The sequence below is a fragment of the Scyliorhinus canicula genome, chromosome 17 (assembly GCF_902713615.1).
Source record: "Scyliorhinus canicula chromosome 17, sScyCan1.1, whole genome shotgun sequence".
Taxonomy (NCBI): domain Eukaryota; kingdom Metazoa; phylum Chordata; class Chondrichthyes; order Carcharhiniformes; family Scyliorhinidae; genus Scyliorhinus; species Scyliorhinus canicula.
In genome coordinates, this window is record NC_052162.1 from 130,130,431 (window position 1) to 130,150,235 (window position 19,805).

The following is a 19,805-nucleotide window of genomic DNA, read 5'->3' on the forward strand; positions in this document are numbered from 1 at the left end:
CTGCTCAGCCCCCAACCTTCCTGTTGTTCCCATTTCAGCCCCTTGCTCCTATGCCCACGTGCCAGTCTTTGGCCCCTGTGCCACTGGAGCCCAATGCAAACTGGAGGAGCAACACCTCAGCATCTTGTGATTAGGCACCGTACAGCCTTTTGGTCTCAACACGGGGTCCAACAACTTCAGACCATGAATGCTCCCCTCCACTTTGATTCCCCCACCCCGCAACTCCCTCCCCCACAGGGCCCTCTGAAACTTGTTTTGCTTTCATTGAATGCTGAACCTTGTTCTGCAATTTTTTTTAAAATTTAGATTACCCAATTATTTTTCCCAATTAAGGGGCAATTTAGCGTGGCCAATCCACCTACCCGGCACATTTTAGGGTTGTGGGGGTGAAACCCACGCAGACACGGGGAGAATGTGCAAACTCCACACGGACAGTGACCCAGAGCCGGGATCGAACCTGGGACCTCGGCGCCGTGAGGCAGCTGTGCTAACCACTAGGCCACCGTGCTGCCCTGTTGTTCTGCAATTGACACATTCTTGGACTCCTGCCTTTTTTAGCCGAGCTACAGAAGATCAGAACAGGGAGTTTATGATGGAGCTGTATAAAATGCTCCTTCGGCTACAGCTGGAGCACTGTGTGCAGTTCTGGTCACCACACTTTCGGAAGGAAGCGATTGCACTGGAGAGTCACCGGGATGCTGGAGTGTTTCAGCTATTAAGAGAGACTTATTAGGGCTGGGGTTGTTCTCCTTAGAGCAGGGAAGGCTGATTGAGGTGTGTAAGATTATGAGGGACATAGATAGGGCAGACAGGAAAAAACCTTGGTAGAGGGGGGGTTCAATAACCAGGTGACATACATTTCAGGTAAGGGGCAAGAAATTTAGAGAGGATTTGAGGAAAGGTTTTTCACCTAGAGGGTGGTGGGAATCTGGAACTCATAAAAACATGAGAACTAGGAGCAGGAGTCGGCCATCTGGCCCCTCGAGCCTGCTCCGCCATTCAATAAGATCATGGATGATCTTTTGTGGACTCAGCTCCACTTACCCGCCCAACCACCATAACCCTTAATTTCTTTACTGTTCAAAAATCTAACTGTCTTCGCCTTAAAAACATTTAACGAGCTAGCCTCAACTGCTTCACTGGGCAAGGAATTCCATAGATTCACAACCCTTTAGGTGAAGAAGTTCCTCCTAAACTCAGTCCTAAATCTACTTCCCCTTATTTTGAGGCTGTGCCCCCTAGTTCTGCTTTCACCCGCCGGTGGTAATAACCTCCCCGCATCTATCCTATCTATTCCCTTCATAATTTTATATGTTTCTTAAGATCCCCCCTAATTCTTCTAAATTCCAATGAGCATAGTCCCAGTCTACTCAGTCTCTCCTCATAAGCCAATCCTCTCACTCTGGATTCACCTAGTGAATCTCCTCTGCACACCCTCCAGCGTCAGTACGTCCTTTCACAAGTAAGGAGACAAAAACTGTACAGAGTACTCCAGGTGTGGCCTCACCAGCACCCTATACAGGTGCAGCATAACCTGCCTGTTTTTAAACTCCATCCCTCCAGGAATGAAGGACAAAATTCCATTTGCCTTCTTAATCACCTGCTGCACCTGTAAACCAACTTTTTGTGATTCATGCACTAGGACACCCAGGTCCCTCTGCACAACAACATACTGCGATTTTTACCATTTAAATAGTAGTCTGTTTTTGTTATTCCTACCAAAATGGATGACCTGACATTTACCAACATTGTATTCCATCTGCCAGACCCTTGCCCACTCACTTAAACTATCCGTATCCCTCTGGAGACTTTCAGTGTCCCCTGCACACTTGCCTCTACCACTCATCTTAGTGTCATCTACAAACTTTGACACATTACAATTGGTCCCCATCTCCAAATCATCTATGTACATTGTAAACAATTGTGGTCCCAACACTGATACCTGAGGGACACCACTAGCCCCGGTCACCAACCAGGAAAACACCCAAATAGCCCCACTCTTTTCTTTCTGTTAGTTAACCAATCCTCTATCCATGCTAAATACATTACCCGTAATGCCATGCACCTTTATCTTATGCAGCAGCCTTTTGTGCGGCACCTTGTCAAATGCCTTCTGGAAATCCAGATACACCACATCCACCAGTTCCCCGTTGTCCACAGCACTTGTATTGTCCTCCAAGAACTCCAGTAAATTAGTCAAACATGACTTGCCTTTCATGAACCCATGCTGCGTCTGCCCAATGGGACAATGTCTATCCAGATGTCTTGTTGTTTCTTCCTTGATGATAGATTCAAGCATTTTTTCCACTGCAGAAGTTAAGCTAACCAGCCTATAGTTACCCGCCTTTTATCTACCTCCTTTTTTAAACAGTGGAGTCACATTTTCTGCGTACCAATTTGCCAGAAATGCCCCAGAGTCCAGCGAATTTTGGTAAATTATCTTTTTTTTTAATTTAGGGTGCCCAATTCATTTTTTTTCCCAATTAGGGGGCAATTTAGCGTGGCCAATCCACCTACCCTGCACATCTTTGGGTTGTGGGGGTGAAACCCACGCAAACATGGGGAGAATGTGCAAACTCCACACGGACAGTGACCCAGAGCCAGGATCGAATGTGGGACCTCGGCGCCGTGAGGCAGCAGTGCTAACCCACTGCGCCACCGTGCTCTCCTTTGGTAAATTAGCATGAGTGCATTTGCAGTTTCCCCCGCCATCTCTTTTAGTAGCCTGGGATGCATTCCATCAGGCCCAGGAGACTTGTCTACCTTTAGCCCCATTAACTTGCCCAACACTACCTCCTTAGTGATAATGATAATTTCTAGGTCCTCACCTGCCATAGCCTCCTAACCATCAATTATTGTGTCTTCCACTGTGAAAACCGACACAAAATACCTGATCCAAGCTGCCGCCATTTCCTCATCTCCCATTATTAAATCCCCCTTCTCATCCTCAAAAGGGCCAATTTGACCGTAGCCACTCTTTTTCGTTTTATATATTTGCAGAAACTTTTGCTATCTGTTTTTATATTCTGAGCTAGTTTAGTCTCATGATCAATCTTATTTTTCTTTACAGTTTTTTCATGGCTTTCTGTTGACTTTTAAAGATTTCCCAATCCTCTAGTCTTTTTCACTTTTTTCAATTTGATACCCTTCTTTATTTCCTTCGATATCCCTGGCTGATTATTGCTTTTCCTATAGTCCGTCCTTTCTACTGGTATATACTTTTGCTGAGCACTGTCAAAAATTGCTCTGAAAGTCCTCCACTGTTCCTCAATTATCCCACCATAAAGTCTTTACTCCCAGTCTACCTTAGCCAACTCCTCCCTCACCCCATTGTAGTCTCCTTTGTTTAAGCACAAGACACTTGTATTGGATATTACCTTCTCACCCTCCATCTGTATTTTAAATTCAACCATACTGTGATCGCTCCTTCCAAGAGGATCTCTAACTATGAGATCATTAATTATTCCTGTCTCATTACACAGGACCAGATCTAGGATAGCTTGCTCCCTCATATATTCCATTATAGGCTGTTTGAGGAAACTATCACAGATACATTCTATGAACTCCTCCTCAAGGCTGCCTTAAACATAGAACAGTACAGCACATTACAGGCCCTTCAGCCCACGATGTTGTGCCGACCATTTATCCAAATCTAAGATCAACCTAACCTACACCCCTTCAATTTACTGCTGTCCATGTGCCTGTCTAAGAGTCTGTTGGAACCAACAATTCTACGGACACGTGCTTGTAGGATTAGGATAGTGGTTTTAATATACTCACAACAGAGCCAGCCTGTTAGCAATTGAACTTTCGGTGAACTGGCCGGCTGACCATGTGGCACTGATCTTTTATACAGCAGCTTCCGGGGGAGGAGTCCTGGGCGGAGTCAAGGGAGAAGCCCCGTACAACTCGAGCATTCCCAGAGCTACTCCCCCTGGAGGACAGGTAGTGCAACTGCACTTACAATACAGACACATGTATATACAGATTATAATCCGGTGTGAATCACGTTCACCACAGAGTCGCTTAAATGTCCCGAATGACTCAGATTCCACCACCTCCGCTAGCAGTGCATTCCACACACCCACCACTCTCTGTGTAAAGAACCGACCTCTGACATCTCCCCTATACCTTCCTCCAATCACCTTAAAATTATGTCCCCTCGTGACAGCCATTTCCACCCTGGGGAAAAGTCTCTGGCGATCCAATGACAGCAATTGATCGACCTGGCTTGACCAATCGACATGTAGATTACATCCCCCATGATAATTGCCGTACCATTTTTACATTTATTAGTTATTTATTTCTTTATTGACCGTGCCACCATGATGTTATTATTTGGTGGCCTATAAACTCCGCATATCAGTGGCCATGGGAAAATATTGAATCTTCAGTGTGACACATCAGCTTTTTAAAAGCCAAACCTCAAATATGATAATGTAACAATGTAAGCGCAGCCACAAGTAAGTTAGATACAAGTGTAAATTGCTGGTTTAAAATGCAGAGATGGAGAACCAATCAGGAGTCAAAATTCAGGATTACTAAGTTAATGGGGAACAAAGGGGGAGGGGAACATGGGGACCAAATGTGCATGTTTAAGAAAGCTTGGGTGCGGAGTGGGTTTTTTCTTCGTTCATTTGTTTATTTTTTATATCTGAATTTGTACCAACTACATTTCGCAATAAACTCAATCTAAACCTATCACTGGACTCTTATTAGAAAATAAAAGATCCAACAATGGGGAGATCCCTCCCCATCCAATTATATGATCTATCACGTTTCTGCCCCTCTTCAGCTCTGAAGAAGTCATATTGTACCCTGTCCCTTTCTCCGCAGATACTTCCAGACCCGCTGAATCTTTTTCTCCAGCACTTTTCCGTTTTTACCTCAGGTTTCCAGTAACCCCCAGTATTTTGCGATCATCAGCTTGACTCTTGGCAGCTCACAATGCCTGGGTGATTGACGGCAACTAATAGGAATGGGTACTGTCAGAGGGCAGTACGGTGGCGCAGTGGTTAGCGCTGCTGCCTCACGGTGCCAAGGTCCCAGGTTTGATCCGGGCCCTGGGTCACTGTCCATGTGGAGTTTGCACATTCTCCCCGTGTTTGCGTGGGTTTCGCCCCCACGACCCAAAGATGTGCCGGGTAGGTGGATTGGCCACGCTAAATTGCCCCTTAATTGGAAAATATGAATTGGGAGGGGGCGCTCGAGTGACTTAGCTGTAAGCATGTGCAGAGCGACGAATGGGGATGGAGAGTGGCGTTCTTTGCTGGGTTCACAAATCGGTACAGTTGCGGATAGCGAGGCGGGGGGGGGGGGGGGGGGGCGCGGAACGGCCGGAGTAGTATCAGAGGCTTCGTCAAAACATGTTTAAACGGCAAATGCCCCGGAAAGAACTTTACGGCACTCGGGGGGAACTTTGCAGAGAGCAAGGCCACAGCTTTCCCCCCAAACCTGGGGTTAACGGCCACCATATTTGTTGCGGGCACCGCGCAGGACGGAGAAGGATTGGCCGCCATATTTATTGGGGGCAATGTGCAACGGGGCTCATGCGTTCCCGCCATCTTTATTGGGGGCAACGTGCAACAGGGCTTCTGCGCCGCCCCCGCCATCTTTAAGAGCAGCAGGGCGCACGGGCAGCCACCATTTTATTTATTGTGGACAAAATTATTTTCTATTTTTGATGTGAACGAGGGAAGAATTGTCCATCACTCTTTTGAGTTACAATGTCTTAACTGCTGAGGCAGAACAACGATATATGTCCAGGGCAGTGACAACCATTCTGCATGTGCATTATGTCTTTACCATAATAAAACGTTTTAAGTAATTTCACATAAATATTGCAAAGTAACATTCAACACATGAGGAGATATTAGGGTTGGTGACCAGACATTTGGTCAATGACAGTAGCACGGTGGTTAGCACTGCTACCTCGCAGCGCCAGAGAACCAGGTTCGATTCCGACCTCGGGCGATTGCTTGTGTGGAGTTTGCATATTCTCCGTACATCTGTGTGGGTTTCCTCCGGGTGCTCCGCTTTCCTCCCACAGTCCAAAGAAATGCAGGCTAGGTGGATTGGCCATGCTAAATTGCCCTTAGTGTCCAAAAACGTTGGGTGGGGTTACTGGGTTACGGGGATAGGTTGGCGGCGTGGGCTTGGGTAGGCTGCTCTTTCCAAGCACTGGTGCAGACTCGATGGGCCAAATGGCCTCCTTCTGCACTGTAGATTCTATGAATTAGATGTGTAGAGATCTCGGAGGGGTTCATGGCTGGAGGAGATTACAGAGATGGAGATGACTACAACCATGGTGTAAAACAAGGATGAGAAATTAAAAATTCTGGTGCTTCTTAAAAAGGAAACCTTTGTAGGTCATTGAGCACATGGTTGACGGGTGAACAAGACTTGGCGTGAGTAAGCACATGGACAGAAATTTAGAAGACCTCAAGATTATAGGGCTGAAGGGCGGCATGGTGGCACGGTGATTAGCACTGCTGCCTCATGGCGCCGGGGTCTGGGGTTTGATCCTGGACCCGAGTCACTGTCCGTGTGGAGTTAGCACATTCTCCCCGTGTCAGCGTGGGTCTCACCCCCACAACCCAAAGATGTGCAGGGTAGGTGGATTGGCCACGCTAAATTGACCCTTAATTGGGAAAAAAAAGATTACAGGGCCGGAGTGGGGCGACTCAGTGTGGGGGGGCCGGCTGGGAGTGGTGAGGATAATTTAGTCTCGGGGTGGCAAATGAATATATGACGGTTCCTGCAGCAGATCGACTGAGACAAAAGCGGAGTGGCCTATGTGGCTGAGGTGGCCATAGGCAATCTTGACAATGATGCAGATGTGTAGTGGAAAGCTCATCTCGTTGGTCAACTATGACACCATGGTTGTGAACAATCCACTTTGGCCTCAAAGGAAATTTCTGTTCATCCCATATTGGCTGCGGGATAAGTCAATATGGTGTATGATTCGGAGGGCAATGGTGTTCACATACACTTGTTACCCCGGTGCTTCTAGGTGGTAGAATTTGAGGGTTTTGGAGATTCCCCCAAATCGCAGGTCAGTGGCAGATATATACATCTTTCTTCTTCATCCCCTGCCTCTCCTGCCCCTTCCCTCTGCCCATCATCGAACCAGTTTTGTGTAGCAAATTCCTATCCCTGAAAGACATTGTGGTGAACGTATGGTACTACAATTAACCACTGTATTCTATTGTGTTATGTTGATGCCCCTGTGGGCTCTGCCTATGGCTCCGCCCCCTCGGGGGTGGTATATAGATCTGCAGCCTGTAGGCGGCACTCAGTACAGAGCAGTCACAGGCAGGCACAGATCTAGCTGATTAAAACCACTGTTCACTTCCACTAATCGTCTCGTGTGAATTGATGGTCGCATCAGACATTAGTGAACCAGTTGTGTTTTTCATAGAATTTCCAGTGCAGAAGGGGGCCACTTGGCCCATCGAGTCTGCACCGAACCTTGGAAAGAGCACCCTACTTAATCCCATGCCTCCACCCTATCCCCGTAACCCGGTAACCCCACCCAACCTTTTTGGCCACTAAGGGCAATTTATCATGGCCAATCCACCTAACCTGCACATCTTTGGACTGTGGCAGGAAACCGGAGCACCCGGAGGAAACCCACGCAGACACGGGGAGAACGTGCAGACTCCGCACAGACAGTGACCCAAGCCGGGAATCGAACCTGAGACCCTGGAGCTGTGAAGCAACTGTGCTAACCACTGTGCTGCTGTGTTACGACAATCCAACAGTTTTCGTGGTCACTTTTTCCCAGTGCCGGCCCCACAACTGACCAGATTCATTCAGCTCAATATCACAACCTGCTTTTGGGTTTTTGTGGATCTCTGGGTCACTGTCTGTGTGGAGTTTGCACATTCTCCCCGTGTCTGCGTGGGTTTCACCCCCACAACCCAAAAATGTGCAGAGTAGGTGGATTGGCCACGCTAAATTGCCCCTTAATTGGAAAAAATAATTGGGTAATCTAAATTTATAAAAAAAAAAAATTTATACAAATTTCACGGATCCCTGTGGCACAGCACTCACCACATCCTGCCAACCAGATAAAGATCCAATTATGACAACTCTGCTTCCTGTTAGCCAGCCTCTGCTTCCTGTTAGCCAGCCAATCTTCAATCCATGCCAATATGTTACCCTCTACACCATGAGTTTTTATTCTCTGCAACAACCTCTAATGTGGCACCTTATCAAATGTCTTCTGGAAATCTAAGTACAGTACATCCAATGATTCCCCTCTATCCACGCCACATGTGACTCCTTCAAAGACCTCCAATGAATTGGTTCAACGCGATTCCCCTTTCACAAAACCATGTTGACTCTGCCTGATTGCCTTAACTTTTTCCAAGCGTCCTACAAACTTTCCCCATGACAGACATTAGGCTGAGGGGGCCTGTAGATTGTGGTTTTATGCCTCCCTCCATTTTTGAATAAAGGAGTTACATTTGCTCCTTTCTAATGGAAACTTCCCCAAATCTCATGAATTTTGGAAAATTAAAACCAATGCATCAACTATCTCATTATCCTCTGCTTTCAAGACCTTAGGGTGAAGTCCATCCGGACCCGGGGGATTTGTCAGCCCCCAGACCCAACAATTTACTCAATGCCACTTCCCTGGTGGTTGTAATTTTCCTGAGTTTCTCCCACCCTCCTGCTTTCTGAATTACAGCTATTTCTGGGATGTGACTTGCGTTCTCTTGAGGGAAAGCCGATGCAAGTTACCTGTTTAATTCATCCGCCGTAGCCCAGCTTTCCATTATCAATTCCCCAGATGCACTTTGTATCGCACCAACATTCATTTTGTTAACTCTCATTTAAATATCTATTGAAACTCTTACTATCCATCCTTATATTACTAGTGGCTTCCTCACATACTCTAGTTATTCCCTGTCAATCAATCTTTTTGTCATTTTTTGATGTTCTTTATATGCTTTCTAATCTACTGACCTGCCACTCGTCTTTATGCAAGTATATCCTTATTCGTTAAGTTTAATACTGTCTTTCACTGTTTTGATGCAGAACAGCGCCAGGGACCCGGGTTCGATTCCTGGCCTTGGGTGAACGGTGCAGAGTTTGCATGTTCTCCCCGTGTCTGCATGGATTTCCTCCGGGTACTCCGGTATCCACCCGCAGTCCAGATGTGCAGGTTAGGTTGATTGGCAGGCAATTGTGTCATTTTGGCGGGTTTGGTGGGATGGCTTTTTGGGTGAGATTCAGACCTGTATTCACCCATACTTCATCATTTATTGGGGGCTTGGGGAGCCTCTCACCAGTCAATCCCACACTTTTTTCGAAGCAGGGAACGAAAGGCGCTATTTTGAAAGGGTGCCTCAATGTCAAAGTGAATTTACATGTCCCCCCACACACCCAACCCTTGACCAAGGGGCAGCCTCCTACATCACTTTGAAAGTTACCTTGAGCAACCCCCCCCCCGAACATGAGCGTGACCCTGATACACACCCACCCATCCTAGTGAGTATTGGGACATTGCCCCCCCCCCCCCCCCACCCCACCCCACCCACCCCCGAAGTGAGCATACCGTGCTATGGGGTTGCTGAGGGCTTAAGCACCCACCCTTCACTACCCCAACCATCATGGCATCCCTTCTTAGGCACCCCTCCCCTCAGCCTTACCTCTTGTTACTACCAACTTGGCACCCAGGCACTGATAACACAAACCTGGCACCCAGGCACTGCCCCAGCACCCTGACGCTGCCAAACTGGCATCCAGGCACTGACCCAGCATCTTGGGCACTACCCTGGCATCCTTACATTGCCAAACTGACATCTGGACACGTTCTTGGCAACCTGACACTGCTGACCTGGCACTGCCCCAGCACCCTGACATTGTCCACCTTTTTAAAAATAAATTTGGATACCCAATCAATTTTTTTCCAATTAAGGGGCAATTTAGTGTAGCCAATCCACCTACTCTGCACTTCTTTGGGTTGTGGGGGCGAAACCCACGCAGACACGGGGAGAATGTGCAAACTCCACACGGACAGTGACCCAGAGCTGGGATCGAACCTGGGACCTCAGCGCCGTGAGGCAGCAGTTTAGCTGTGCCACCATGCTGCCCCTGACATTGTCAACCTGACACCGGGACACTGCCCCAGCACCCTGGCACTGCCAACCTGCCCTGTCCCCGAACAGCCGGGGACTCCCAATGCCCTGCGAGCTCTAATCCATCCATCCATCTCCAGCTCTTGTTACCAAACAGAAAATGTTGCCAAAAATCAGCAAGTCAGCTGAGCCTGTGGCAATGTCACAATGTGTAAACGTCACAATGCCCGGAGAGTGATTGGCGGCAGCTGTTGACCAACAGGAACAGAGGGGGCGGGACTGGAGGGCCGAGCGGGAGCGGCTGGTCCTCCAATCAATGGGAGTGACTGAGAGGCGGGGCTGGACTGTGAGTGAAGCATGCGCAGTGCCAGCAATGGCGGTGGAGGGAGAGATGCTTCTTCCCCGGATGCGGAATCGGCAGGTGGAAAGATGGCGGGCTAGGGAGACCGACGGATCCGGTGGGTGAAGGGAGTGAATAGCTTTTCGGACATATTGTGTGAAGCCGCGAACCACCGAAAAACAAGTTGCCGCTCGCCCATTGTTGCACTGACCGGGGTGGCAGCCGCCATTTCTATTCGGGGCAACGTGCATCAGGGCGCATGCCCGTCGCCATCTTTGTTGGGGGCAGTATTTTCAATGAGTGGGAGGGGCTTGTTCCCCATTGTTCAGAATGGAGACAACTTGTCCATCAAACTGGATTAGTCTTTGACTCCCAATGTCTTATTGATGAGGCAGAGTAGGAAAGAAAGGGAAATAAACCCAGATCTCCGCATCCTACTACCTCCATTGGACCTCCTGCCCCATGTGTCCAAAGATCAAGACAAGTCTGTTCAGTCACATGAAGACCCATGCCTGAAACTCACCACCCAATCGACTTCACCCTCGAATCAAGGGACTGCCGCCAACAATGAGAGGAAAATATGCAGCAGAATGCATGTACAGCAATCCTGGGCTAGGGGACAGGGGAATTCATGAATTTCTATCCTAGATTGGGGATAGTTGATTTTGGAAATTCCTTTTACAGGATGTTAGCATGGGAGGATTTACACACAGCAAATTCGAGCCAAAGAGAAATATTTGTCTCCTTCTGAATTATCTATTCTGGCACGGTGGTTAGCATTGCTGCCTCACAGTGCCATAGACTTGGGTTCAATTCTGACCTTGATTGACTGTTTACGTGGAGTTTGCACTTTCTCCCCATGGCTGCGTGAGTTTCCTCCGGTTGCCTCCCACAGTCCAAAGTTGTGCAGATCATGTGGATTGGCCATGGTCAATGCACAGGGGTACGGGGATAGAACATACAGTGCAGAAGGAGGCCATTCGGCCCATCGAGTCTGCACCGACTCACTTAAACCCTCACTTCCACCCTATCCCCGTAACCCAATAACCCCTCCTAACCTTTTTGGTCACTAAGGGCAATTTATCATGGCCAATCCACCTAACCTGCACGTTTTTGGACTAGGGTGGAGGAGTGGCCCCAGGTTGAATGCTTTTTGGAATGTTGGTACAGACTTGATGGGCCAAATGGTCTCCTTCTGCACTTTTGGGATTCTATGGACTGATAGTGGTGATGTCTGAACTTCTTCCACAGGGTTTTAGAAGAGGATTTGCAGGCAGGAAACCCAAGCCAAATCTCACATCAAGAACCGATAACGTTGCATAATTCACCAGGAGCTGGACACTAACGGCATTTGAGTGTAAGCGTTGAATACCAGATCATGCGTTAAACAGTTCTACCTCATATATCCCCCCCTGTAGATCTTGCCCAAATCCTCACACATTCAGCTGATGTGAACGGCTTTTCTTTATCTACTTTACCTAAACCTATCATAATCTTGGATACCACAATCAAACCTCCCTACTACCCCAGTTTCTCCAACCTAAATCGCAACTATAATCCCTCATTCCTGGAACCATTCTGGTAGATCTCCTCCACACCCTCTCAAGGACCGTCACATCCTCCGTAATGTGTGGCGATCACTGGTTTGCACAGATCCAGATGTTCGGTCTTCCTGTCTGTGATGTCATCACACACCCACAACTGCGCGGTGACATCACCCCCAGCTCCCCGGGGATTTCCTAAACTGGGAGACTTTTCCCCAACTCCAGAGCTTCTGATATCTTTGCAGCTGCAGCCTCCAGCTGGAGATTTTATAATTCAAAACAGTCAAATTGTTTCTTCAGCTGGCAAGACCACAAGCTGAGTTCCTCAGGTTCGTGTCCAAGGCCCAACCATCTTCAGCTGCTTCATCAATGACCTTCCTTCCATCATAAGGTCAGACATGGGGATGTTTGCGGATGACTGCACAATATTCAGCACCATTCGTGACACCTCAGATAATGATGCAGTCCATGTCCAAATGCAGCAAGGCCTGGACAATATCCAGGCTTGGGCAGACAAGTGGCAAATTACATTCGCGCCACACAAGTGCCTGGCAATGACCATCTCCTAAAGAGAGAAATCTAAACCACTGCCCCTTGACATTCAATGGCATTACCATCGCTGAATCCCCCACAATCAACAACTGAACTGGACTATTAATACTGTGGCTACCACGGTTCTGCACGTTCTCCCCGTGCCTGCGTGGGTTTCACCCATCAACCCAAAGGTGTGCCGGTTAGATGGATTGGCCAAGCTAAATTCCCCTTAATTGAAAAAAAAATAATTTGCCACTCTAAATTTATCAATAGAAAATACTGTGGCTACCAGGGCAGGTCAAAGGTCAGGAATTCTATGGCGAGCAACTCACCTCCTGACCCCCAAAGCCTGTCCACCATCTACAAGGCACAAGTCAGGAGTGTAATGGAACACTCCCCACTTGTCTGAATGAGTGCAGTTCCAACAACACTGAAGGACATAGTGAATCGGTTGGGTATTTACAACAATCTAGCACCTTTCATGGTCAATCTTTCCTCATGCCGGCCCCTCACATTTATTCAGCTCAATTTCAAGACTTGCCTTTGTGTTTTTGTGGGTTCTATCTCACCCTCTTTTTCCTGTTTTAAATCAGATTCACGGGCTGTTAGAAGGGGAGGATTTGCAGTCGGGGGAACTGGAAGCCAAGCATCACATCAGGATCTGACAAGAGTCACTCGATTCGTCAGGACCTGAATATCATCAGCCTTTGAACATGGAAGCAAACGGCGCTGTTCGCCCTCGCGAGAAACCGTGGAAATGTGAGGACTGTGGGAAGGGATTCAGTTACCCATCGGAGCTGGAGATTCATCGGCGTAGTCACACTGGGGAGAGGCCGTTCACCTGCTCCGCGTGTGGGAAGCGATTCACTCAGTCAAGCGACCTACTGACGCACCAGCGAGTTCACAGTGGGGAGAGGCCGTTCACCTGCTCCGTGTGTGGGAATAGATTCTCTCGGTCGTCCCACCTGCTGGCACACCAGCGCACTCACACTGGGGAGAGGCCGTTTACCTGCTCCGAGTGTGGGAAGGGATTCATTCAGTCGTCCGACCTAATGAGACACCAGAGAATCCACACTGGGGAGAGACCTCTCAGCTGCTCCGAGTGTGGGAAGGGATTTAATGATTCATCCAACCTATTAAGACACCAACAAGTTCACATTGACAAGAGACCTTTTAAATGCCCAGATTGTGGGAAGTGCTATAAGAGTTCGACAAATCTGATGCGCCATCAGCGTGTTCACACTGGCGAGAGACCGTTCAGGTGCTCTCAATGTGGGACTGGCTTCAGGCGATCGGCTCAACTCAACATTCACCGGCGCATTCACACCGGAGAGAGACCGTTCACCTGCTCCCATTGTGGGAAGGGATTCGCTCAGTCTTCCCACTTGCAGACACACCAGCGAATTCACACTGGGGAGAGGCTCTTCACCTGTCCCGAGTGTGGGAAGGGATTCACTCGGTCATCCAGCCGGCTGAGACACCAGCGAGTTCATGAATGAGTACAGCGATGGGAGTTTGCTGTTAATTGATATTCAGGACTGAACCACATTCATGGGTGTCTTATTTCTGCCGATGTTAATAAACTTCAGCCCAGCTATCGGGGCTAATATTGCAGATAAAAGTCAAATAAATCAACTTTGTACCAAATGCACTGTGTCGAATATTTGTAATATGTCTAACGTAAGTTAGTTCTTTGAAGTGCTTTCCCTCTCCCCGTCCTCCTCCGCCAACTGCCTCTGCTGCTTAATAATAATTATTTAAATAATCTTTATTGTCACAAGTAGGCTGACATTAACACTGTAATGAAGTTACTGTGAGAATCCCCCAGTCGCCACATTCCGGCGCCTGTCCGGGTCACAGAGGGAGAATTCAGAATGTCCAATTCACCCAACAGCACGTCTTTCGGGAGTTGTGGGGGGAAACCGGAGCACCCGGAGGAAACCCACGCAGACACAGGGAGAACGTGCAGACTTCGCACAGACAGTGACCCAAGCCGGGAATCGAACCTGGGACCCTGAAGCTGTGAAGCAACAGTGCTAACCACTGTGCTACCGTGCCGACTTCCTGTGCTTCCCTCCCATCCACTAGCGCACTGGACTAAACCGACTCTAAAGTTCCCCATTGTCCGAGGCTGGAACGCTCATCCTTTTCCCTCCTGTTAACCACCCTGCCGCACCATCACCCTGAGAAAACAAACCTTGTCCTCCCTATTCCCTAGAGGGCAGCACGGTAGCATTGTGGATAGCACAATCGCTTCACAGCTCCAGGGTCTCAGGATCGATTCCGGCTTGGGTCACTGTCTGTGTGGAGTCTGCACATCCTCCCCGTGTGTGCGTGGGTTTCCTCCGAGTGCTCCGGTTTCCTCCCACAGTCCAAAGATGTGCAGGTTGGGTGGATTGGCCATGATAAATTGCCCTTAGTGTCCAAAATTGTCCTTAGTGTTGGGTGGGTTTACTGGGTTATGGGGATAGGGTGGAGGTGTTGACCTTGGGTAGGGTGCTCTTTACAAGAGCCGGTGCAGACCTGATGGGCCGAATGGCCTCCTTCTGCACTGTAGATTCTATGATTCCCACAATCTACCTCCCCAACTCCACCCTCCCTCTCCAACGTCCTTGTACGTGGGTCTCCCAAGGATCTATCCTCGGCCCCTCCCACAACCAGGACTGGATGAGCAGAAATTAAAAATTGGGACGACCAAAGCCATAGGGCGGGATTTTCCAGCCATTCCCGCCGGTGGCGAGAGTGCGAACAGTGGGAAGCCCCCTTTGCCAATGGCAGGACCGGGAAATCCTGCTGCCGACCAATGGCGGGCCAACTCTGCTACCATGGAACGTGCCACGGGGGCAGAAAATATGGGCCCATTGTCCTCAGTTACCATTGCAAATTCAGTTCCCATACTACCGAGGCCACCCCTCTTCCCCGGGAGCTGTCTGATGGTGAACCACACTCTCGGTGTCCGATTTGACTCCAAGATATTGGAATCTCTGTAATGCCTCCTGTCTCCATTCCACGGGGGTGGCACAGTGGTTCGCACTGCTGCCTCATGGCGCCAGGCACCCAGGTTCGATTCCGGCCTTGGGTGACTGTGCCAAGTTGGCACATTCTCCCTGTGCCTGCATGGGTTTCCTCCGGGTGTCTGGTTTCGCCCCACAGTCCAAAGGTAAGGTGAATTGGCCATGCTAAATTGTCCCCCCTTAGTGTCCAAAAGATGTGCAGGTTAGATGGGGTTAAGGGGATTGGGCGTGTAAGTGGGCCTGGATAGGTGTTCTTTCAGAGGGTCGGAGCGGATTTTATAGGCCAAATGGCCTCCTTCTGCACTGTAGCAACCCTCACTTCAGCGTATCTGCTGCATCCCCCATGCCCATGTTACCTTTACACTCGATGATTCCAATACATTCCTGACCAGCTCCTCAAATCACCTGCCACCGCACGCAGAAATGTGAGGTCATCCAAAACTCTTGCTCAAGTGCTTGAGGCTTCTGTCGCTCTCGGGGTAAATGTCTGCATGTCTTCCTCTGTGTTTGTCAAGGCGGTTCAGTTCCCCATTCTTACCAATTCAAACATTCGCATTACTTCTGTAGTTTCACATGAAAAAGATCCAAAAAAGGAGCAACTTTAAAACTTGCAAGAAGACATTTCATTCAGTGTCTATTTTTGACCCAGAGTTTGTTCATTTTCTAAGTCCCCATATGCTATGAATTTGTGGATGTTTGAAATCTTCAGAGCAGCCTTTAAACAGCGAAGGGGAGATTTAAAACTAATCTGGCGGGGAGAGGGGGGACATAGAGTAGCTGTACAGTTGGGAGGGCTGCACGGTGGCACAGTGCTTCATTGGAAATAATAATTGGGAACTCTAAATTTATTAAACAAAGATGTATAGTTGGGTGAACGGTTCAATCAAATATAGAAGGAGAATAATCATAATAATCTTTGTTTGTGTCACAAGTAGGCTGACATTAACGCTGCAATGAAGTTACTGTGAAAAGCCCCTAGTCGCCACATTTCGGCACCTGTTCGGGTACACGGGGAGAATTCAGAATGTCCAATTCACCCAACAGCACGTTTTGCGGGACGTGTGGGAGGAAACCGGAGCACCCGGAGGAAACCCACGCAGACACACAGGGAGAAGGTACAGATTCCGCACAGTCACCAAAGCCAAGAATCGAACCCGGGTCCCTGGCACTGTGAAGCAACACAGCTAACCACTGTGCTACCGTACCGTCTCCAGTCCACCAGACATTGAAGACATGGGCATGGTAAGGCACAGGGAAGGACTGGAAAGGAAAATTGCATCTATTTTAATGCAAGGAGCCTGACTGATAAGGCACTTAGAGTATTGATCAGCATGTGGAAATATATTGTTGCAATTACTGAGACATGGTTGCAAGAAGGGCAGGTCTGTCAACTCAACATTCCAGGGCATAGCAGCTTCAAGTGTGATAGATAGAGAAATACAGCACAGAACAGGCCCTTCGGCCCACGATGTTGTGCCGAACTTTTGTCCTAGGTTAATCATAGAATTTTGGACACTAAAGGCAATTTTTCATGGCCAATCCACCCAACCTGCACATCTTTGGACTGTGGGAGGAAACCGGAGCACCCGGAGGAAACCCACGCACACACGGGGAGGATGTGCAGACTCCGCACAGATAGTGACCCAAGCCGGAATCGAACCTGGGACCCTGGAGCTGTGAAGCAATTGTGCTATCCATAATGCTACCGTCCTACCCTTAAGAAGAAGTTAATCTACACTCCATTATTCTACACTAATCCATGTACCTATCCAATAGCCGCTTGAAGGTCCCTAATGTTTCCGACTCAACTACTTCCACAGGCAGTGCATTCCATGTCCCCACTACTCTCTGGGTAAAGAACCTACCTCTGACATCCCCTCTATATCTTCCAACATTTATCTTAAATTGATGTCCCCTTGTAATGGTGTGTTCCACCCGGGGAAAAAGTCTCTGACTGTCTACTCTATCTATTCCCCTGATCATCTTATAAACCTCTATCAGGTCGTCCCTCATCCTTCTCCGTTCTAATGAGAAAAGGCCTATCACCCTCAACCTTTCCTCGTTTGACCTACTCTCCATTCCAGGCAACATCCTGGTAAATCTCCTTTGCACCTTTTCCAAAGCTTCCACATCCTTCCTAAAATGAGGCGACCAGAACTGCACACAGTACTCCAAATGTGGCCTGACCAAGGTTTTGTAAAGCTTCATCATCACCTCACGGCTCTTAAATTCAATCCCTCTGCTAATGAACGCTAGCACACCATAGGCCTTCTTCACAGCTCTATCCACTTGAGTGGCAACTTTCAAAGATCTATGAACATAGACCCCAAGATCTCTCTGCTCCTCCACATTGCCAAGAACCCTACCGTTAACCCTGTATTCCACATTCATATTTGTCCTTCCAAAATGGACAACCTCACACTTGTCAGTGTTAAACTCCATCTGCCACTTCTCAGCCCAGCTCTGCATCCTATCTATGTCTCTTAGAAGCCGACAACAGCCCTCCTCACTATCCACAACTCCACCAATCTTCGTATCATCTGCAAATTTACTGACCCACCCTTCAACTCCCTCATCCAAGTCGTTAATGAAAATCACAAACAGCAGAGGACCCAGAACTGATCCCTGCGGTACGCCACTGATAACTGGGCTCCAGGCTGAATATTTGCCATCCACCACCACTCTCTGTCTTCTATCGGTTAGCCAGTTTGTTATCCAACTGGCCAAATTTCCCACTATCCCATGCCTCCTTACTTTCTGCACAAGCCTACAATGGGGAACCTTATCAAATGCCTTACTAAAATCCATGATGTGGAGATGCCGGCGTGTGTACACTACATCCACTGCTTTACCTTCATCCACATGCTTGGTCACCTCCTCAAAGAAGTCAATAAGACTTGTAAGGCAAGACCTACCCCTCACAAATCCGTGCTGACTATCCCTAATCAAGCAGTGCCTTTCCGGATGCTCAGAAATCCTATCCCTCAGTACCCTTTCCATTACTTTGCCTACCACTGAAGTAAGACTAACTGGCCTATAATTCCCAGGGTTATCCCTATTCCCTTTTTTGAACAGGGGCACGACATTCGCCACTCTCCAATCCTCTGGTACCACCCCTGTTGACAGCGAGGACGAAAAGATCATTGCCAACGGCTCTGCAATTTCATTTCTTGCTTCCCATAGAATCCTTGGATATATCCCCTCAGGCCCGGAGACTTGTCTATCCTCAAGTTTTTCAAAACGCGCAACACATCTTCCTTCCTGACAAGTATCTCCTCGAGCTTATCAGTCTGCTTCACGCTGTCCTCTCCAACAATATGGCCCCTCTCATTTGTAAATACTGAAGAAAAATACTTGTTTAAAACCTCTCCTATCTCTTCAGACTCAATACACAATCTCCCGCTACTGTCCTTGATCGGACCTACCCTCGCTCTAGTCATTCTCATATTTCTCACATATGTGTAAAAGGCCTTGGGGTTTTCCTTGATCCTACCTGCCAAAGATTTTTCATGCCCTCTCTTAGCTCTCCTAATCCCTTTCTTCAGTTCCCTCCTAGCTATCTTGTATGCCTCCAGCGCCCTGTCTGAACCTTGTTTCTTCAGCCTTACATAAGTCTCCTTCTTCCTCTTAACAAGACATTCAACCTCTCTTGTCAACCATGGTTCCCTCACTCGACCATCTCTTCCCTGCCTGACAGGGATATACATATCAAAGACACGCAGTACCTGTTCCTTGAACAAGTTCCACATTTCACTTGTGTCCTTCCCTGACAGCCTATGTTCCCAACTTCTGCACTTCAATTCTTGTCTGACAGCATTGTATTTACCCTTCCCCCAGTTGTAAACCTTGCCCTGTTGCACGCACCTATCCCTCTCCATAACTAAAGTGAAAGTCACAGAATTGTGGTCACTACCTCCAAAATGCTCCCCCACTAACAAAACTATCACCTGCCCTGGTTCATTATTAAGTACTAAATCCAATATGGCCTCCCCTCTGGTCGGACAATCTACATACTGTGTTAGAAAAGCTTCCTGGACACACTGCACAAACACTACCCCATCCAAACTATTTGATCTAAAGAGTTTCCACTCAATGTTTGGGAAGTTGAAGTCGCCCATGACTACTACCCTGTGACTTCTGCACCTTTCCAAAATCTGTTTCCCAATCTGTTCCTCCACATCTCTGCTGCTATTGGGGGGCCTATAGAAAACTCCCAACAAGGTGATTGCTCCTTTCCTATTTCTGACTTCAACCCATATTACCTCAGTAGGCAGATCCCCCTCGA

The 19,805-nt window shown here is 48.2% G+C and overlaps 2 protein-coding genes across 3 annotated transcripts in view; one reads left to right on the forward strand and one right to left on the reverse strand.

The window, feature by feature from the left end:
- Window positions 1-19,805, reverse strand: part of LOC119951628 (zinc finger protein 721-like) — an 86,659-nt gene that overhangs the window by 44,768 nt on the left and 22,086 nt on the right. The window lies entirely within an intron of this gene.
- LOC119951318 (zinc finger protein 239-like) lies at window positions 10,423-14,144 on the forward strand. 2 transcript variants are annotated; one of them, XM_038774419.1, is made up of 3 exons: window positions 10,447-10,546; window positions 11,680-11,785; window positions 13,100-14,144. In XM_038774419.1, exon 3 carries the CDS (start codon window positions 13,220-13,222, stop codon window positions 14,003-14,005), a length of 786 nt encoding a protein of 261 aa, XP_038630347.1. In that variant the 5' UTR covers window positions 10,447-10,546; window positions 11,680-11,785; window positions 13,100-13,219; the 3' UTR covers window positions 14,006-14,144. The 2 variants fall into 2 exon arrangements, with proteins under 2 accessions (XP_038630348.1, XP_038630347.1); XM_038774420.1 differs by lacking the exon at window positions 11,680-11,785 and having other exon boundaries at window positions 10,423-10,546.

What these genes read in the sequence shown, in the direction of transcription:
- LOC119951318 (XM_038774420.1), top strand. Translation starts at nt 13,220, where the DNA reads ATGGAAGCAAACGGCGCTGTTCGCCCTCGCGAGAAACCGTGGAAATGT.